This window comes from Amphiura filiformis, unplaced genomic scaffold (assembly GCF_039555335.1).
Source record: "Amphiura filiformis unplaced genomic scaffold, Afil_fr2py scaffold_30, whole genome shotgun sequence".
Lineage (NCBI taxonomy): Eukaryota > Metazoa > Echinodermata > Ophiuroidea > Amphilepidida > Amphiuridae > Amphiura > Amphiura filiformis.
The window spans coordinates 422,904-441,602 of NW_027305494.1; the positions used below are offsets into that span (position 1 = coordinate 422,904).

At 35.4% G+C, this 18,699-nt stretch overlaps 1 protein-coding gene across 1 annotated transcript in view; it reads right to left on the bottom strand.

Moving 5' to 3' along the window:
- Positions 1-18,699, bottom strand: part of LOC140143866 (dystrophin-like) — a 404,491-nt gene that overhangs the window by 42,861 nt on the left and 342,931 nt on the right. The window contains exons 39-46 of the mRNA XM_072165677.1: positions 17,947-18,058; positions 16,357-16,389; positions 9,428-9,597; positions 5,834-5,968; positions 2,924-3,149; positions 2,242-2,302; positions 1,500-1,636; positions 775-976 (exon numbers count right to left, since the gene is read on the bottom strand). Of these exons, the coding sequence (XP_072021778.1) occupies positions 775-976; positions 1,500-1,636; positions 2,242-2,302; positions 2,924-3,149; positions 5,834-5,968; positions 9,428-9,597; positions 16,357-16,389; positions 17,947-18,058 (1,076 nt within the window). The remainder of the gene's footprint in view (positions 1-774; positions 977-1,499; positions 1,637-2,241; positions 2,303-2,923; positions 3,150-5,833; positions 5,969-9,427; positions 9,598-16,356; positions 16,390-17,946; positions 18,059-18,699) is intronic.

Genomic DNA, 18,699 nt, shown 5'->3' on the forward strand with positions numbered 1-18,699 from the left:
CCAAGCCTGATCATCAGTGAGCAGAGACATATTCAAACTTGGAATTTGTCCATGTTTTGTTTTGGTCTCTTTCAATATCTCTCCTAATCAAATCACATAGCACATATCATTATTCAACCTCATTAGTGCTTCAGTAACCAAACTGAAGGAGGCGCTTAATACTATAATATTTTGAAAGTCAAACTGGATTGTTTTCAGTAAATAGAAAGGTATGTCATAAAACAAAAAGTCACAGCTATTGCAACTCTCAGAGATGAGTTTGCTATGATTCAACTAGCATTTTATAACCTTTTCATTCTAGGGTGCTAATTAGGCCAAATATGGTAATTGTTCAAAAAGTGCCTATATCTGACTTTCAACCAAGTTTAGGGTTGGCTGGATAACATGTTTTATTTACAAACATTGACATTAATTCCAACATTGGGTTATTCCTTTTAAAATCTACACTACCCCTGTGGCAGATTTTGGAAATATCTTCCATAGGGGGAGTATGACTTTCAAATGGAATGAACACATTAGCAGCTCCATCCCTCAGTGGAAGATTCAGGTTGAATCTTATGAAATTCAAATGGAGCTGCCTAATGTGCTTATTCCATTTCAAATTCATACTCCCCCTATGGAAGATATTTCCATAATCTTCCACAGGGGTAGTGTGGATTTTAAATGGAATAACCCTAAGTTTCATCTTGTCTTTCAGTATTCGGCATCTCCAAAGAACGCTTACTACAAGTGAACAGAGATGACTTCGCTTACAATCTTATTCAATCCACTTACGTATCATAAACATTAAGTAACCAGTTGAGGCACATGTCGACACACTGGGGAACATTTACAAGATTGGGATGATCTAGGGCCAGGTTCTCATAGATGGTTGCTAGGCAGTTAATAATCTCTGTTACATCTATGGTGCGGTCATTGGTTGTCATATCATGCTGCTCAAAGATGCTGTGTAAGGACGTCAATGGCAAGAGATCCACTGTAGCAGAGATGGAAACAAATAAAACATTAACATTATTATCTAATAGGATATAGTAAGTATTTTACAGAAAACATAAATGCAAGTTCAAATTTTTGCAGCCATTTTCCCTTTGCGACTGATGCAGGGTTGTCAAATTTATCACACCTTTATCTGCGGCGACAAATGTTAAAAAGAAGAACAAAGCTAATCAATGACTTAAGCGGAAATCACAGTCGAGCAAGAAATTAAAATCACAGCGGAGAAATCACCATTCAATTAGTATGACTTTGTGCGATAGATTCTTGCATGACATGTCATATACGTTTAAACATGCTCTATTTTGTTTTTTGAAAACAAGTTTCTGCGAATGATTATCTGAGTTTTAAGACATTGAATTAAAAATAATGCCACCATGATATTCTAAAGAAAGTTTCCTATACCTTCAACACAGAGCCATGTGCTGAGGTCACACATCAATTACAGACACACTAGTATAGGAAAATGGACAATAAGTTTAGAATGACAAGATATTCCTACTTACAACAAAGAGCCTTCTGTACCCTCCTCATCTTCATGCCAGTCCTATAGGCAGAGAACTTGACAGCATTCAGGTCTGCTAATGATTGGAAGAGCTCGGTCATCTTGGGGTGGTCCCAATGGGTGGTTTCTGTAGTATGACTGAATATAAACAGTGAAACCACTAGTAAGATAAAGAACTGAGAATCAGGTAGTTATATGTAGCAATTATTATTCTCTTTATGTAAAGAAATTATGGGACATTTTATTTTATTTTGTTTGTTTCAAAACATTGTTCATCAACATCAAAGACTCCATAACACATGCAGTTACATTATAGCAAAGACAGAGAATGAGAGAAACCAGGTCACAACTTGATAATTATATTAAGTCCCAAGTTACAAGTATTCAAATGAGGAGACACTGTCGTCATCTATTAAATATATATAATCCTCCTTTAGTCAAAATAATATTGCTAATCTGTAAAGACTATGTGTGACTAAATTCTCAACTCTCGCAGCTCATCCCTCGCTGGTCTTGTTGTTACGATATTTAATTTTTGTAAGACTGAGGTCCCAGGATTGATTCCAGTGTATCAGCTTTCGAAAAGTAGGGAAACTTAAAGTCCAAGACATTGGTTGGGTGATTTGAGGGGTTGCAATGACACTTACTAATTGACATAAATGGAAGTTCTATATGAACACCTAACCAAAAGAAAACATACAGGATGTACTTCTAAACAATTTTTCTTAGGCATGGGTACTTACTTTATGAAATAAGCCACTTTGTTGCCAGCTACAGCCCTTTCCCATGGAGGTTGTACTGAGGCTATAAAAAAAGAAGAAATGTCATTGGATTATTGTTTACTGACTCCGTTTTTTTCACACTTCATAATACTCCTACAAGAACTGCTGATGCAGGTATATACCTGCATGCTATTGCTAATGCTATTATTTAAAGCACCAGTTTGTGCACAAGTGGGCAATCATACACCTTAATGTCTACAATCGCTACTCCTGTGCAACATTTCAACCACAGTATTTCACATTGTACATGAATATTTTGTGGCAATTTAATGACGATAACCTGATGTATAATTTTATAGAAAGAATTAAGAATACAGTTAAGTACACCAAACACGTAAGGGTTAAGTTTTAGGTTTATGAATTAGGATTAGGGCCGAGATGAACAATAAGGTCAGAGTTCAACTTAAGGTCATAGTTCAAATCAGAATCAGGCAAGGTGTTACACACATCAATTATTAAAATTCATTATGAACAACCTGTAATTTTGTACAGGTGTATTATCAATTATGAGGCACTAATGCAGTAGTTCTCAGGAAAAGGGTAAGTCTCATGTTAAGACTTTTCTCTACTTCCCAAAACTCATTTTGCAATAGGTAATATTACTATTTGAACGTTCCCCCAAAAAAACAGGCTATAAGCTTACCTCTTAAGAAGTGTTGCGATTGAGGACCAAAATCCATCATGGCTTCCTGCAGCTGTCTGGACCGTTCTTCTACCGATAACTGTAACGAGCGCCACCGTCTAATCAAATCTTCAAGGCGACTTTGGTTGACGGGACTAAGCGTTACCTCCTTTGGTGGGAACTGACTAGCCAGCACGGTCATGTGATCAACATCTCTCTGTATGGGTTCTAAGCTTTCCTTATATCGCTGGAAAAAAAAAAATTTACATTACTTTTTTGAAAAATGTTTTTTCCTATTTTCAAAGAGAGAAAATTGATTAAAATCATAAAAAGGATGTAAATAAAACAATTTCAGATTTCTTGGAATACGGCAGAGCATCCATAAAATTATTAATTAATGTATAACTATCACTCTTACTTTCAGATGTGAATTATGGGAGAAAAGAGCGAGAGAGGAAGTTTCTTAAAAGCTCTTGGCATTATAGCATGCAAAGCTTAAAAATAAAACTCTTGGAGTACATTGTTGTTGAATTAAGATACTTTTCCCAGAAATCGAAAACAACATAGACAGATTTACGAGGGGCAGTCAGTATGTTTTAAGAATGGACTCGTGACGTCATATGTGGATTGTTTTCATGGTATTTCTCAATGATTACATCAACACTCTACCTTTGTCTTTCAAACAACACATGCAAAAATTATATCACACACATGATTACGTAACAGCATTAGCATAAAATCAATGGTCTAGAGTCACTGGTGAAATTGAGTCATTTTTGTTAAGTGAAATAAGAGGCTGAAATGAGGTATTGTTGTATTTTTTATATTTTCTTGGGAATTAAAGAATGGAGAATGCTGCCTTTTGGAACAGTAATAGAACACAAACTACCAGTTCATTAAACCATGTTTGTTGGGCTGTAAAGGTTTTAGTTTGTTTAAAATGCATGGTCAAATATGTCTTATTTTTGACAAAAACAAGGCTTTTCTTTCTATACAAATCTTGATATTGCCAAAAATAGCAAACGTGGAAATTTATTTTTTTTGGCCAGTTCTGTTGACTAATCTCCAAATATTAAAACGGGAGTCTCCCTAGAAAATATTTGAATCCGTGATTAAAATATAACTGTTATTCTACCATTGTTACATTTATACAAAAAGTAGTGGTACAGAGAGAGAGGCCATCGTTTGAATGAGAACTTAATTTTTAAAACTTTTCTGTTCATTTCAGGTTGAGATCATCCATAAAAATTCATATAAATATTTAAATTAAAATTTTCATAGCATTTTGTAATATTTTAGGCCCTATTTACATGGAATTTTGCCATTTTCGTGCATTTTCAGCATGTTGTATCGGTCACCCTACCTACGCATGCGCAGATTATTGTTTGATTTGCACCAGTTATCATCGCACTGAGTACTAGCTCTCACACGTGACCAGTCATTATATTTTAGTCTGTTTCATTTTGGAGATAATCAATGTCATTTGTAATAACTGCTTTTCATTAACGCCATTTTTGCAGAATAATTTTGCTTCCATTCAAGCCCTAAAGTTGTTGAAGTTTCCAGACGTCCCATTTCCACCACAGTTTAATGACAAGTTTCATATTTTACCAAATGCAAAGTGAGGACCTAATGTTTATTCCTGCCAAAAACTAGCCTTATGCCCATTGTACTTTTTCTGTTCTCGGACATTGTAAACACGTGTCTTTGCTGTAATTTAAAAGGCCCGCCTTTTTGCGTGATTTGGCAGTGTCCCTAGTATACTGATTTTATGCTAATGCTGTTACGTAATCATGTGTATGATATAATTTTTACATGTGTTGTTTGAAAGACAAAGGTATAGTGTTTATGTAATCATTGAGAAATGCCATGAAAACAATCCACATATGACGTCACGAGTCCACTCTTAAAACATACTGACTGCCCCTCGTATATCAATCTCAGATGTTTTTTAGAATTTAATTTAGAATTTGCTGAAAATATCAAATAACTAACTGGAGCTCAAATGTCCATTTTTTTTTTCATTTTTAAATTTCGTAAAATTTTTGCGAAATTATGTTAAATTTGGCCAAAAATTTGGTTAAATTTTCTTGGAATATTTTTTTATATAAATATTGGTTCACTTTCAGATTGACGGCACTTCTCTACCCAAACCAAACTTGGGAGCCTCCTCCAGAGAAAACCTGTAGTATTTATAGACCCATGACTGAGTGTGATATGCAAGTTGTTTTCCACTGGATTCACAACCCAGCTTTAGGCAAGTTGTTTTTGTGCTATATTTGGAAAATAGCACAAGGTCTTAAGTGAAAGATAATTCTCTCCTCTACGGGTAAATTTTAAATCACAAGTTCCTTACTATGTTCAACAAGTATGCATGCATAGCCATAACCACATAGGTGCATGCACATACACACCCATGAATAGAGTGTGTGCAATAAACCAACCGGAACATATAACAATTGAAATGGCAGCCATGATGGAGGACAGTTCTAAGATAACTTAAGATGACAGATGGACAGGTCTCTTGATTGATCCCACAACCATTCATACCTATCACCTGTTTTGTTGTATTATCATGCAAATTGCCACGTGGTACCTTATGGAGGACAGAATTTTATTTACATGAAGATGACTCTGTCATGAGTGACGTCGTATTGCATACCCTCTATTGTAGCTTTATTCTGTACTAATTTGCATAAAATGCATGAATACAAATCAATTAAATTTCCTTGTGGGTCTTAAGTTAGTAATGTCTTCACACTGAATGAGATCATGCATTCCTCCCCAAAAAGAAATAGCCATACACCCCTAACACTAATAAATTTATACAAAGTTGCACTGATGATTCTCCAACTCAAAACTTATTTTTTGTCATAACCATCCATTCACACCACCATTGCACACTCAACCACACCACCATTGCATTCTCACCTTCAAATCAGCTATATGTGTTGGCAAACTATCAATGATGATTTCTCCTACAGGTACCCATTTAGTTCTAAGACCTTCAGCTTCATGCAACTTGGTATTGACATCATCCATGGCTTGATGTAATCCTAACATCTTCTGCAGAACAAGAAGTGGACAAAATGATGCAAAACTATCATTCATGGAAGTTCACTGGTCGAGTTATGAAGATGAAAAGCTTAAATTCTGATCCCGGCATTTGTTCGAAAGATGAGCAAAGACTATGGTTAACCTATGCATACTGATACATTGAGAGTGTACAAAATTAGTTTAAATAAAACATCTGCAGCTTGGCTCCTCAACATCTGCAACACTATTTCTGCACATCAGCGTCTAATGATGTCTTAACAGGTTACAATCTTGGCGCATTATTGAGGAGAGGGGCAGGGAAGGTGAGTCTACACATGTGTCATTTGATTCATGAGAATTATGTTAAGTGCACTTGTCAATGTGTGCTCATTTACTGATTCTCCTGATAAATTGAATTACAAATCGGAGAAGATTCTCCTGATAAATTGATTTACAAATCTGAGAAGATTTTCCTGATAAATTGTGTTACAAATCTGAGAAGATTTTCCTGATAAATTGTTTTACAAATCTGAGATTCTCTTAATAAAATGTGTTACAACCTGAGAAGGTTTGAAAATTTTAGAGCCTGCAAATTTTAGTGAATTGTCATTATTTATAGCTACATATACTTCTTACATAATGCTTGAAGTATGACTCCTGCATATGACTTCAGAAACATTTTCTATTTTTAGGGATCAAATAATAACACAATTGGGTCAAACAAGCTATAACTACAGTAATCAACAATTTTTCATACCAAAGCTTGTTTCCAATATTAGTTCTATTATATTGGGTTCTAATTGTCCAAGTAATTTCAATATCAAAATGGAACCTAGAATTATTATCAAAGAAGGCACATTTTCATATCAAAAATTCTGATTCCTCCCTGCTTTAATATTGACTGCTCCCTTACAGTTTGCCCACAAGATTTATTCAGGGTTGCCAATGCCATCATATAAGAGCCTAATTGGCAATTTAAAAAGCTTTCTACAACAAACTATGATCACATCTGGTCCTATAGAAAACAATGGTTATGAGAAATGGTTTTTGGTTATTTTAGCAAGAAGTTAAAAATAATCGGCAATGTTTTAATAACCCTGACCATCTGTTGTAATAGTGTCTGTATCATGATATATATCAGAATGGGCTATAGTGTGAGTGTGGAATAGATAGTGATAGTTAATGTCTCTGAAGGAATCAGTTTAAAGGGGTCAGACGGTTTCAATCAAATGAGATGCAGTCAAGTGTGCATGAATAATGTTTTGAAAAAATGCTTGACTTTAAATTCACAAATTTCAAGTTTTTCATAGACTTACACACTAAATACACATTTTTCACAATTTTCGTGAGAGTTAATCAGAATGCAAAAAGCAAAACATCACACAAAATTTCTACTGTAAGTCTATTAGGAGTAACTTGGGGAAATCCTATACTACTACAAGGTGTCTAGCTATTGTCTGTTAAATATTACTTGAGAAAACTGGGTCAATATAACACTTGCAGCTTACTCAGTCTCCAACAACAGGGATTTAATATGCAATCAGAACACCTGCATAAAACTTGGCATTATCTATCAGATTTATATCCCATAAAGATAATATTGAAATGTGACCTGTCTTGGTGATTGGGTCTTTATCTAGTATTTTAGCGCATCTTCACTCACTAGGATCCACAACATGCTCATCTATCAGGCCAAAGTTCTTTAACCCCAATACATTTGTACATTCATTGAATGACCTTTGAAAATTTGGGTACAAAAACTCATACTCTGTAACTTGAGGTAAAATTTTGCACTATGGTTGTTTAATAGAAGTTATTGAACTATGCCATTGGGATGAGGCTATTGTGGTCCATAGTGACTGGACTAAAGTCGCAATTGAATTTAATGATAGTCATCAATATCAATGGATTTGACCGGATATAGTAATTGTTTTCATTTCTGCTATCAATGCACACAAGTACAGATACAAAGGAAGGGCAAATAATCAACTTCAGTCTAACATCTTGGCTGGATAATTGAAAATCTGGATAAGTGAATTATGGGTAATCATCTATAGATTGTATAGAATGTCCCTATGCATATATGATATATAATGCAGTAGTAGTAGTAAAATTGGGACAACAAAGACGAAGATTACCCAATTTGGGGCAGTAACACTAGATGGCTGTATGGAACAGAGAATTGTCCTTTTAAACGCTTCAGAGCATGAAATGATGGTGTTTTCTGATGAAGATCACATTGGTGGATAACAGAGACCCTGTTCACATTAGAAAATGTTCTTCTTTCGACGAACCACGAACGAAGATTAAAAATTGTTTTTTCCTAATGTGTACGCACTTTTCTTCCTTCGAGTAAGATTAAAATTGCTTCGTTCAACGAAGCTAAAAAGGTTGTTTCGACGAAGGAATACTTCGTTCGACAAAGCTAATTTTGTAATGTGTACACTCGCTTCGTTCAACGAAGGAAAGTGATAATGTGACAAGTGACCTTCGCCGGCTTTAATAATAGCTGGGCGTCAATGGCTTCGTTCGAGCTTCGTTAATTTTCATGAAATGTGTACAGTGCAATGTCTTCATTCGGTCTTCGTTCAGCGTAATGTGTATGCATGTTTAATTAGTTAATCAAGATTAACTTATCTTCGTCGAATGAAGAAATTGTCTAATTTCTAATTTGAACAGGGTCAGAGAGATCAATATAAGAGGTCTGGATAAGGAAGATTGGACTGTTTCATAGATTAAACAGATGCTCTACATAAGCTTGCATTTTGTTACCCATATGTCCAGGCTGTAATATAGACGAACCTGAACCAGGCCTGAACCTCTTTTCTAAATGCATCCCCATCTCCAAGTACTAAATTATTGAAGAACATATTGAGTGATAAAGTGGACCACTGATTAAGATAGCTGTAACTGGAGACAATTTTTTGAGGTGCTCGGAGAACAAGGGGTAGACACTATCATTGCACCATATAGCTATTATCGGTGCCTTGTGTAAATAAATATTAAACATATCAACAATTCATGTTACTACTGCAAATGTCTTTAAGTAACGTCTTGCAATTTATCAGTTAATTACAGACAGTGGAAGTGAGATGGGGGACATCTCCCAACTTAAGCTTTGCCAACCCTGTTAGAACAAAAAATCACGCAATATTCCACAATATTTGGGCCAAAATTGACACATTTAAGCCTTTTTCTGGGTAAATATTCAGATTGTTACCCCCTGGAAAAAAAATTGTAAAATGAAAGTTGAGTGCCCTTCCTCTGTATAAACAAGCACTAGGATCTACATCATGCTCAACGCAAAGTTCTTTAACCCCAATATATGCCTGTACACTCATAGAATGACCTTTGATTGTAACAGGTACAAAACTCATACCCCACAACCTGAGGTCAAATTTAAAGCTATGTGTATTGAATGTGGGTTATTGAACTTTGCCACAACAAATTAGAGCATTTTGATTGCTAGTGAACCCAAATTCAACTTACAGCCATGACGTCCTCCAGCTTGCGTTGCCAGTTGTCAGACTGCCCGTTCAGGTGGTTCCAATTCTCCTGCAACTTGCCGACGCTGTTCTGCAAGTCTTGGACTATCTGCCTCGTGTTCTCATCAAGCATCTCACGCTCATTATCTAGACTGCTTCCATCACTACTACTCGCTGTTGTACAAAAAAATGAGAAACCAAAAGTGTTGGCACGGGTTAGCATTCATGTTATGTTTGTTCTTAGATGTTAATGGATTTTAAGAACTCGATGATGTTTGTTGATGGGTGGAGCACCCATCCATAAGCCTACTTCCAATGATTTAATACGTGGCTAGCACAAATCGATGTCATATCCATGACCTTATCTTTGTAGTTGAAATATGAGGATGGTTAAGACTATTAAAGGTATTCTGCCTTTAAATGCCTTCCAAATTTATAGTCTCAATATCTTTTCTTCTCCCCCCTCCCTTGTGCAGGGGTGTACCATGGCCATAGAGCTGGGGGCAGACTTTAATGCTGGGACCAATTACATGCCTTCCAAATTAGTCTCTTTAAAATGCTTTGCAAATTAGTCCCTTTAAAAAAGACTTTGCTGGGTAAATGCCTTCCAAATTAGTCTAAAATATCTTTTCTTCTTCCCCCTCCCTTGTGCAGGGGTGTACTGGGGCCACCAAGCTGGGGCAGACTTTAATGCTGGGGACAATTAAATGCCTTCCAAATAGTCTCAATATCTTTTCTTCTCCCCTCCCTTGTGCAGGGGTGTGCTGGGCCACTGAGCTGAGGGAAGAATTTATTTCCAAATCGTCCTGCTAACAAGTGCAGATATTTTGAGATGGGAGAGGGCAACTAATGGACCTAAGGGATATAGTAGAAGATACAAGATTATTTTTATAAGGTACAAGATTATTTAACCTGGATCAGTAACAACGATGACACCCTGTCATTATATGATCCCCACCACCCTTTGTTTTCCATCACCCCTTTGATAAACATTATAAATAGCCACTTGAAAATCAAAATGTGTTAGCCATGTGAAGTGAATATCAGCAGTGAATAGAGGTCACATCATGACCCAAACCACAAGTTTTGATGTCCAAAGCAAGCTTTAATTGAAATGATGCCACCATGAATCCCCAGAGATTACGTTAATATACTCCCTAGTTCATTACAGAATCCAGTATAAGGCAATTAATGGCAGCGTATGAATAATTTCACAAGCATTATATCCCATCAGAGATGGACATCATGCTTAATATTTAGTCTCAATTCTTTGCCAAAGTTCACCAACATGTACTTATTAATGTATTATTTAACTTAAGATTCACAGGTATGATATTTAATACCCAAAACACTGATGGTCAATTCTGAAGTTCATTATTATTGTAAGGCACAGTGATTGTAAGATTAAGTCCGGGGGATACTCAAGTTTGGTTTTGGTATACGGGTGTGCCGCTGAGAATTTGAAAGGGGACCCATCAATATACAAATTTTTCAAGACATTTAGACCCATCGATAAACCAAAAGTCAACATTTTTGGCCAAATGTAACCCAAATTGTCTTAGTTTTTATAAATTTCCCTCAAATATTTGGCCAAATTTCAAACATTTTGGCTAGATTGAGGCAAAAATGGGCTATTTTCAGAAAAAGTAGAGAATATTTTGAAAAAGGACCCATACGTATACCAAAATTGGCCTAGAAAATGGGGACATTGATATACCAAAAGGCCGAAAATGCTACCCATGTTTGCAGCATGTCCCATATGGTCATTTGTACTGAGTACCCCCCCCCCCCACCCACCCACCCCGATTAAGTGAGCTCAGTGTAATCAAAACTATACTCATAAAAGATGAGAAATAGGTTTGAATCTCTTGACATTTTAGCCTCCTTTATTTTGAAAAATATTTTTCTATACAACTTCACACACATTCAAAAATACAATCCAATTTGTGTCAATATTTTGGTGACTCTTTTGTAAATAATATTTTTCCAATTTAAATGGACGTTTTATTTGGAGAAAGAGAAAAATAGGATATATTACATTCAGGAGAATCAGGTCATGCTGGCTACCCACACATACGGCTATTCCTGTTGAAATCCACACACCCCCTATTAAAGACATGACCTTAATCTTCTAAACAGGGGGTGTAGATTTCAAATGGAGTCACCTAAAGGTAACCCCCTTTTGAAATTCACACTCCCTGTGTGGAAGATTATGGTTACATCTTCCATAGGGGGAGTATGAATTTCAACTGGAACAGCCCGTTCAGAGTAGAAGATAAAACTGTGATAATAATCATTATAAATTTTCCTTAGCAAAATGATACTTCAGCCATATTTCCATTTTGCTTTAAATACCCATTGAGATAATTCTTTTGGTCGTTGAACTAGTTATCATCACTGTCCAAATAAAGAAATGAATTTCATATGGTCACTTGAGCATATTTTATTCTTTTTACTACAGACATTGAGAAATGAGGATTAGAAGATTCAAGTATTACACTCATTACAAGAACTTGATATGGTGTAGACAAAAAAGTGTAATTTATATGAAGCAAGAGGGCGTTTTTCCCATGGGCCTTATAGCAGAGATAAAACATGATGAGGAACGGATGCTCTATGACCTAAACATGAAGAGTTTAGATGTAAAATGTGATATATCGAAAGGCTGCCATGTGCAATTGTTGCATTGTGTTACGTAGCAAGATACCTTTGAAACCCTGGGCTTGTGTAATGGGTAATTAGGGAGAGTTTACTTGACAAATTTCCTATATTCCATGAGATATATTTCCACAACAAGGTTGTATCAATGTGTGGGCAGTTACAAATGAGGGAGAATGCTTTCCAAAGGATAATATGAACTTAGTCTACAGCTGAAAGTTTGGGTTTAACTGAAGTTATATGCACAACATGACAAAACATTGAACTTTTGGGTCACTCAAATTCTTTGAGTTTTCACTGATTGTGGCTGTTTTCTCATATTCCCTTGAAAATGTATAATTTTCATATTCCCTGATTTCCATCAGTGACAGGGAACCCTAAATGCAGTAAATATGGTATTGAAAACTGAATTCTATTCTGAAAAGAATTTATGTACACTAAAATATTTAAAAATATCTCTAAGAATAAGGTTGAGATGACACATGGCAGCAATAGCATGGTGTATCTCATTCTGCACCTGACCTCTTCATGTGCAACCTGTCCCTTGATAAAACCACAAAATATGGCCAGCATATCCCGAAAAGATGCGCTATAACCTCAAATCCCATAGGAATGTGGATATTACCTCGCAGGTTTTAATTGAGTTATCAATTATTATATAATTAACATAATCTTGTAATAATCTACTACGAAATTGGCTCAGTAATAAAAATATATAGCTGATTATATGGTTAGAAAGAAGCTTGATGTAAAGGTTTAGTAATAACATGGATTTATAACATGGATATCATGAAGATTACAGCTACCATTAGGGTATATACCGTATTTCCTCGAATAGTCGCCCCCTTCAAATAAACGCCCCCACCACTTTTTTCAACCAAGATGTTTTGTTTAAAAAATGCTGATCTTTCCATGCCATCTTGTGTAGTAAGCTTACCAAGGTGCACACATGGTGTCGGTAGTTGAATGGCGAAATCTTATCGTAAACCCGAAAGTGAAGTTCATAGTTTGTCATTTCAGTGCAAGTTTTAAGCTTATATCTTAGAATGATTTCAACGTGAATTATCGTTCTAAAAATGACCTTTAATAAACGCCCCTTTTGGAAAATGCAACACCCCCGGGGCAACTATTCAAGGAAATACAGTATATATAAAAGATAACATGTTAATACAGACATTGACAGTGAAGAAGTGGTCAAAGTACATTACTTAATTAAGCTTATAAATGTCAAGGATAAGAACAATTTGAATTTGGATAATAACAGCATCACAAAACTTATAGAAGTGAATTCAATCAATCATAAATAATAGAATATTATGATGATTAAATAGTAATACAATAGTAATACAGAGTAGTACTGCAGCACATCAATGTGTTATCGGTCATCTCAAATACACTGCTCAAAATAGGAAACCTGCCTTCATATTCAACAAAATAGGAATCAGAATTCTTCATGATAGAAAATATTATATTTGATTCAATGACCGCTTATCGTCAGTATTTCACGGTGCAATCTCCAAAGCTTGACAATAACGACATTCTGTTTGCGACATTCACCCACCACTTTTCTTTGTGTTTTCGTTCTCACACATATTTTTTTTCATCTGTAGAAATATGATGATGCATATTCTATGAGATCGCTCCTATTCAACACAACAAGGTACGGCTATGCAGGCTTTATCAAAACGATTGGTACTGACAAACTAGTCCATTTTCAGGAAGTATTCAAAATATTAAATCAATTAAAGGTGGAATTTAAATGATTACTTATAAAATTTTTGAATTAAGAAAGGTGATACCACAAACTGTTCTCTGCTATCAAGATTTACCCCATTCCCCTCTGCCAAGTAAAACAGGAACTTTTGTACTTTGCCATCATCATTATTGCCTTACTTTGCTCAAATAATATTACTAAAATGATAATAATAGGACGGTTAAAAACCGAATGTTACGCTTCCACACAATTTCCTGTCAAATCACACCATTGTAACTAGTGGGGATACTCCACCAAGCCAGTTTCAAAACATGAAAACAGGTCCTTCCTTAAAATGTAACACACAATTTCTTCACAGAATGTGGTCATAAACTAAATTCTTATTAAACTTGACACCCTCAGCATTACGAAGATTAAACCACAATTTCCAATCAGTTTGAGCAACATGCAGTGGCAGCGCCATAATTTTTTTTGGGGGGCATTGGGAGAATGTTGATTTCAGGGGGGCAATGATTTTTTTTTCTAATTTTGGGTTTTTACTGGGGGGGGGTAAGAAAAATACTTGCCCCTCTGTAGTGCCACCACTGGCAACATGATTAAGAATACTCACAAAAATGGTCAGGTACCAATCTTTTTGATACAGCCTGTATGTGTGTTTATTTGATTTCAAGCCTAGTTTTTTTTATTCAAGCTTATTTAGCTACTTTACAATTGATATATGCTTTCTATTAGATTTTCATCTTTAAAAGAAACTACTCTGCGTCTGTATGTGCATTTCAGAAATTGAATTGCTGAATAGGTTAATACTGAGAAGATGTAATAAAATCACCTTCTCTGGTTAATAGCAATGATACATGCCTCTAAGTGTTTCTAGCTTATTTCCACTCAAAATAAAAGATTGTTTTGATGTAACATTTTGTAACATAAAAAGAGGAAATACTTCATATGCAGTTTGATGTAGTTAACTCTTTCCACGCAGGTGTTAACTGCATACGACAAGTTTTAAATAAATGTTAAAATTCAATAAATTTCAGAATTGTAAATTTTCATGACCATATTCGGAATAAGCATGAAAAATGCATTAAAATGAGTACAAACAAGTCTAGTATTGGTTCAGTGGTTCTTAAGATAGTTCTTGAAATTTTGAGAAAGTATCTCAAAACTTGGTGACTTTTTATGTTGAAGCCTATGGCCAGCACACAGAGCATTAGTCAAGCACAATCTGACATGGAATTGGAATCACTTATTCATATGGTACATAAAACAAATGTTTTACAAGAAAGCATCCGTTTTAAAGTTGAATCAATTTCATGTGTTTTTTTTTTCCTTGCAATTGTTTTGTATTGTGTAAAATACAAAGTGCTTTTGAAAGCTATTATCTCACAAATTGTATGTCACATCAAATTCTTTCTTTTGAGTAATCATACTCTTCTTATGAGTACTGCACATAAATTGTTTTTGGGGGGGGCATAAGGGGGAAAGGTGAATTGCAGGGGGGACAAAATCAACCAATTTTGCGCAAAATTACCGCAAAAAAGTGAAAATTTTCATAATTTTGGGTTTTTTCTGGGGGCAACAGCGGGGGGCAAGAGAAAAAAGTTGTGTCTACCACCACACAATGAGGTGTGCAAGACGTTAATACAAGAATGTCATATGAACCATATTGAGCAATAATTGGAGCATCAAAATTAAATAATAGCCTTGCAAAATGGAAAAATGTACAAGCTGTTTTTCCCACTTACCCAATTAGTGCAAGATATAAATAGTATAATAGCAAGCATGACGTCATAATGGATAATAAATTCTCCCGAGTTATAATATTACAATTAATTGGAAAGTAAAGCTGAATAATAGCCTTTTATTTCAAAGGATGTCTTATGCTCGAGATTATGTCCTCGTTAGTGCAAGAAAATTGTATAAACCATAGCGTGACACAGTATTCTGTCAGTCCGCATGACATCACTAGCCATAGATTACTGCATCCCATTTCGCCTGTTCCATCTTGCGCCCTCGGACACCAAGAGGGCACTTACCGTTGCACTCAATGGTGGAAATCACAAAACATGTTGTAAAATAAATACCTCTTGATGAAACAATTCAAAATGTTTTGATTTCTTATCAGGGGAATAAACTCCCAATAAATTGGTGTTTTCTATGCGGAGAAAATTGACTAGAACTGAAAGGCCCTGTACAAACCAATAGGGATTTTGCAAGGGTGTCCCCTTTAACAGTCATGTGAAATGGGTAAGTGCACTGGATGGAACAACCCCAACCCAGAGAATGGCCCCATTTACACAGAGAGAAGTTGACTTCAATTGCTCCGGGCAAAATGCAGTGACCGTGTTTACACACAAAGTCGATCGAGACCAAAGTTGACTTCAGACTCTGTGAAAATGGGGTTGATGAAAGTCGTACTAATCTATGCAAATAAAAGACCAATATTTTGTTTGATTTTTTAAATTTTGAGCAGTGTTATAATATTAACTTAAAATTAGATAAAAATTAGACAAGCTTAGCATTATTCCATTCACACCAATACCAGTTCTAAAACACCAACTTACAAATATAAAGAATGGAACGTAGCAAAGGCATTGCTGCAAAAACAGAATACACACAAGAACAGTCACTACTTCCCGATTACGGAAAAATACAGCACTCATTTTTGGGATTAACAAAATATTATCCTGTTTTACCAAATAAAATATAGCTCAATCCTGATCCTTTAGTCGGATCTAACTGACAATAAAAGTCTAATTTTAATAGGGCCAAATTTTTATATATATAAAACAGGAGGGCGGGTTAGTGTAGTGGTCTTCTCACTCGCTTCTCACTCACGGTGGCCGGGTTCAATTCCATGGCGCCACATGTGAGTTTGGTTGCCGATCCATGCTCGTCCTCGCAGGTTTTTCTCCGGGTGCTCCGGTTTTCCTCCTGCATATAAAATCGGACCTCTTCCCATATCCCTGTCCCATCATATCCGGATGGCGTCCCTTAAATTTAGTAGCCTCTGAGCACTATTGGGATTAGCCTGGCTTCGGCCGAATGTTATAAATAAAAATAAACATCAATTTTTAGGGGGCTTTTGTTTCTTTGTTACAATCACTTGTGCGATATTTAATAGACATCTATGCAATCTGAATTTTTATCAAACCCATTTTTCTTTTCTTTTTGTAACCAATTATCAAATTTAGCATAAAATATAATATATTTTTAGTCTATATTCAAGATTCTTCTTAATGTTAATGTCTTAAATCCTGTGACTGTGTTTGTATGAAAAAATTAAAAATTGCAGATTGAGATTTGTTTCATTTGGTAAAACTTGATAATATTTTTTTATCTAAAAAATTAGTACTGTCTTTTTCTGAAATCAGGAGTAGCTCGTATATATGCTGTGCTTTAATTAGTTAATTAATTAAGTGATTAATTATCTGATCTAATTGAATAATATCTGAGAAAGGAAATGAGATTAGTAACTAACAATTTGTTATTTTATGCAGCTTTTTCTAAACAGTGTCTAGGTTTTGTATTATTATTCTAGAATAGAATAAATAATCAAGTTAATTATACATTCTTAAACACTTATGAAAATCTGTGCAATGTTATTGGTTCCTAGCTGTGTAATATGAGACAATATAACACAGCCAACAATGACGCACTGCTCAAAACAATCTGATATGAAACTAATAACTCTATTTGATCTCCATGTACATGTAATGAGTTTTCATCACAATCTTTGTTTAAATATTATTATTTTACCTATTATTCGATATTAGCATTGTGTTCAAGAAGGAGAATAAATGTGTTATGCCTCTATTGTCTAATATAACACAGGCCATACTATTATTTTTGAGGTAAAACAACATGTCATTCGGCCTCAATGGTCTACTTACTTATAAAAGAGGATGGCCTGACCTCATCCCCACTTTTTCTCCATCAAAATTAACATTTTGGTATCAGAGGAAACTCCATATTGTTCTCATTTCACAGTGAGAGTATTAGGGCTCAAAAATGTTGTTTGCATATTAATTTGTAAGACAAAATGTGGATTAATCCACTTTTTTCGTCAGACATTAGTCTACAGGTCCTTATAAGTACTGCACTCCATTATTTTACTGCATATTTGATGCACAGGTGGCATCTACACAACTCACCTGACATGTCAGCAGGATCTTTGTTGGCATTCTGTTCTTGCAGGTACAACCTTCCCATCTGGAGATTCCTTTCAATGGTTGGTCTCTTGTCATCAAGTTGTCTCCTGAAGGACTGTAAGTACACAAGAAAAACATGTTTGGTATCATTTTTATTCTGACCATCTCATCTGAGGTCAAATTATTAAAACTGTTGTATGGGCATGAACCTTGGTGTGTACAGTCAACATATACAGCTTAATTTTTGGAAGGTCATTTAGGGGTCATCCAGGAGTCAGCTGAGGTCAAATTAGTAAAAACTGTCAGATGGGCATGAAACTTGGTGGGTATAGTCAACATTTACAGCCAAATTTTGGGACGGTCATTAAGGGGGTCATATGAGGTCAAATAAGTAAAACCTGTCAGATGGGCATGAAACTTGGTGGGTACAGTCACCATCAGTCAAGTAATCGTGCCCAGCCGAGAACCGCCAAATATGGGTAACCACCTCGTCTCTAAATAATACCTGAACTCTGGAATGTTGAGTAGCACATACACCCAGTATGCTTTGGTTTATGTAAACTTTGCTTTAAGTGGTAATAACTTTGTGTGTATGACAGCAAGCTTAAGATTGATGACAAAAATGTGCTTAAAAATGCTCAAATTGATCTTGTTCTAAAAATAGCATTGTAAACAAAATCATTAATTTGAATCTTTTACTGTAAAACCATAAGTCCAGTTTATGGTCAAGAAAGTAGAATTGACAATCTTTTCAGT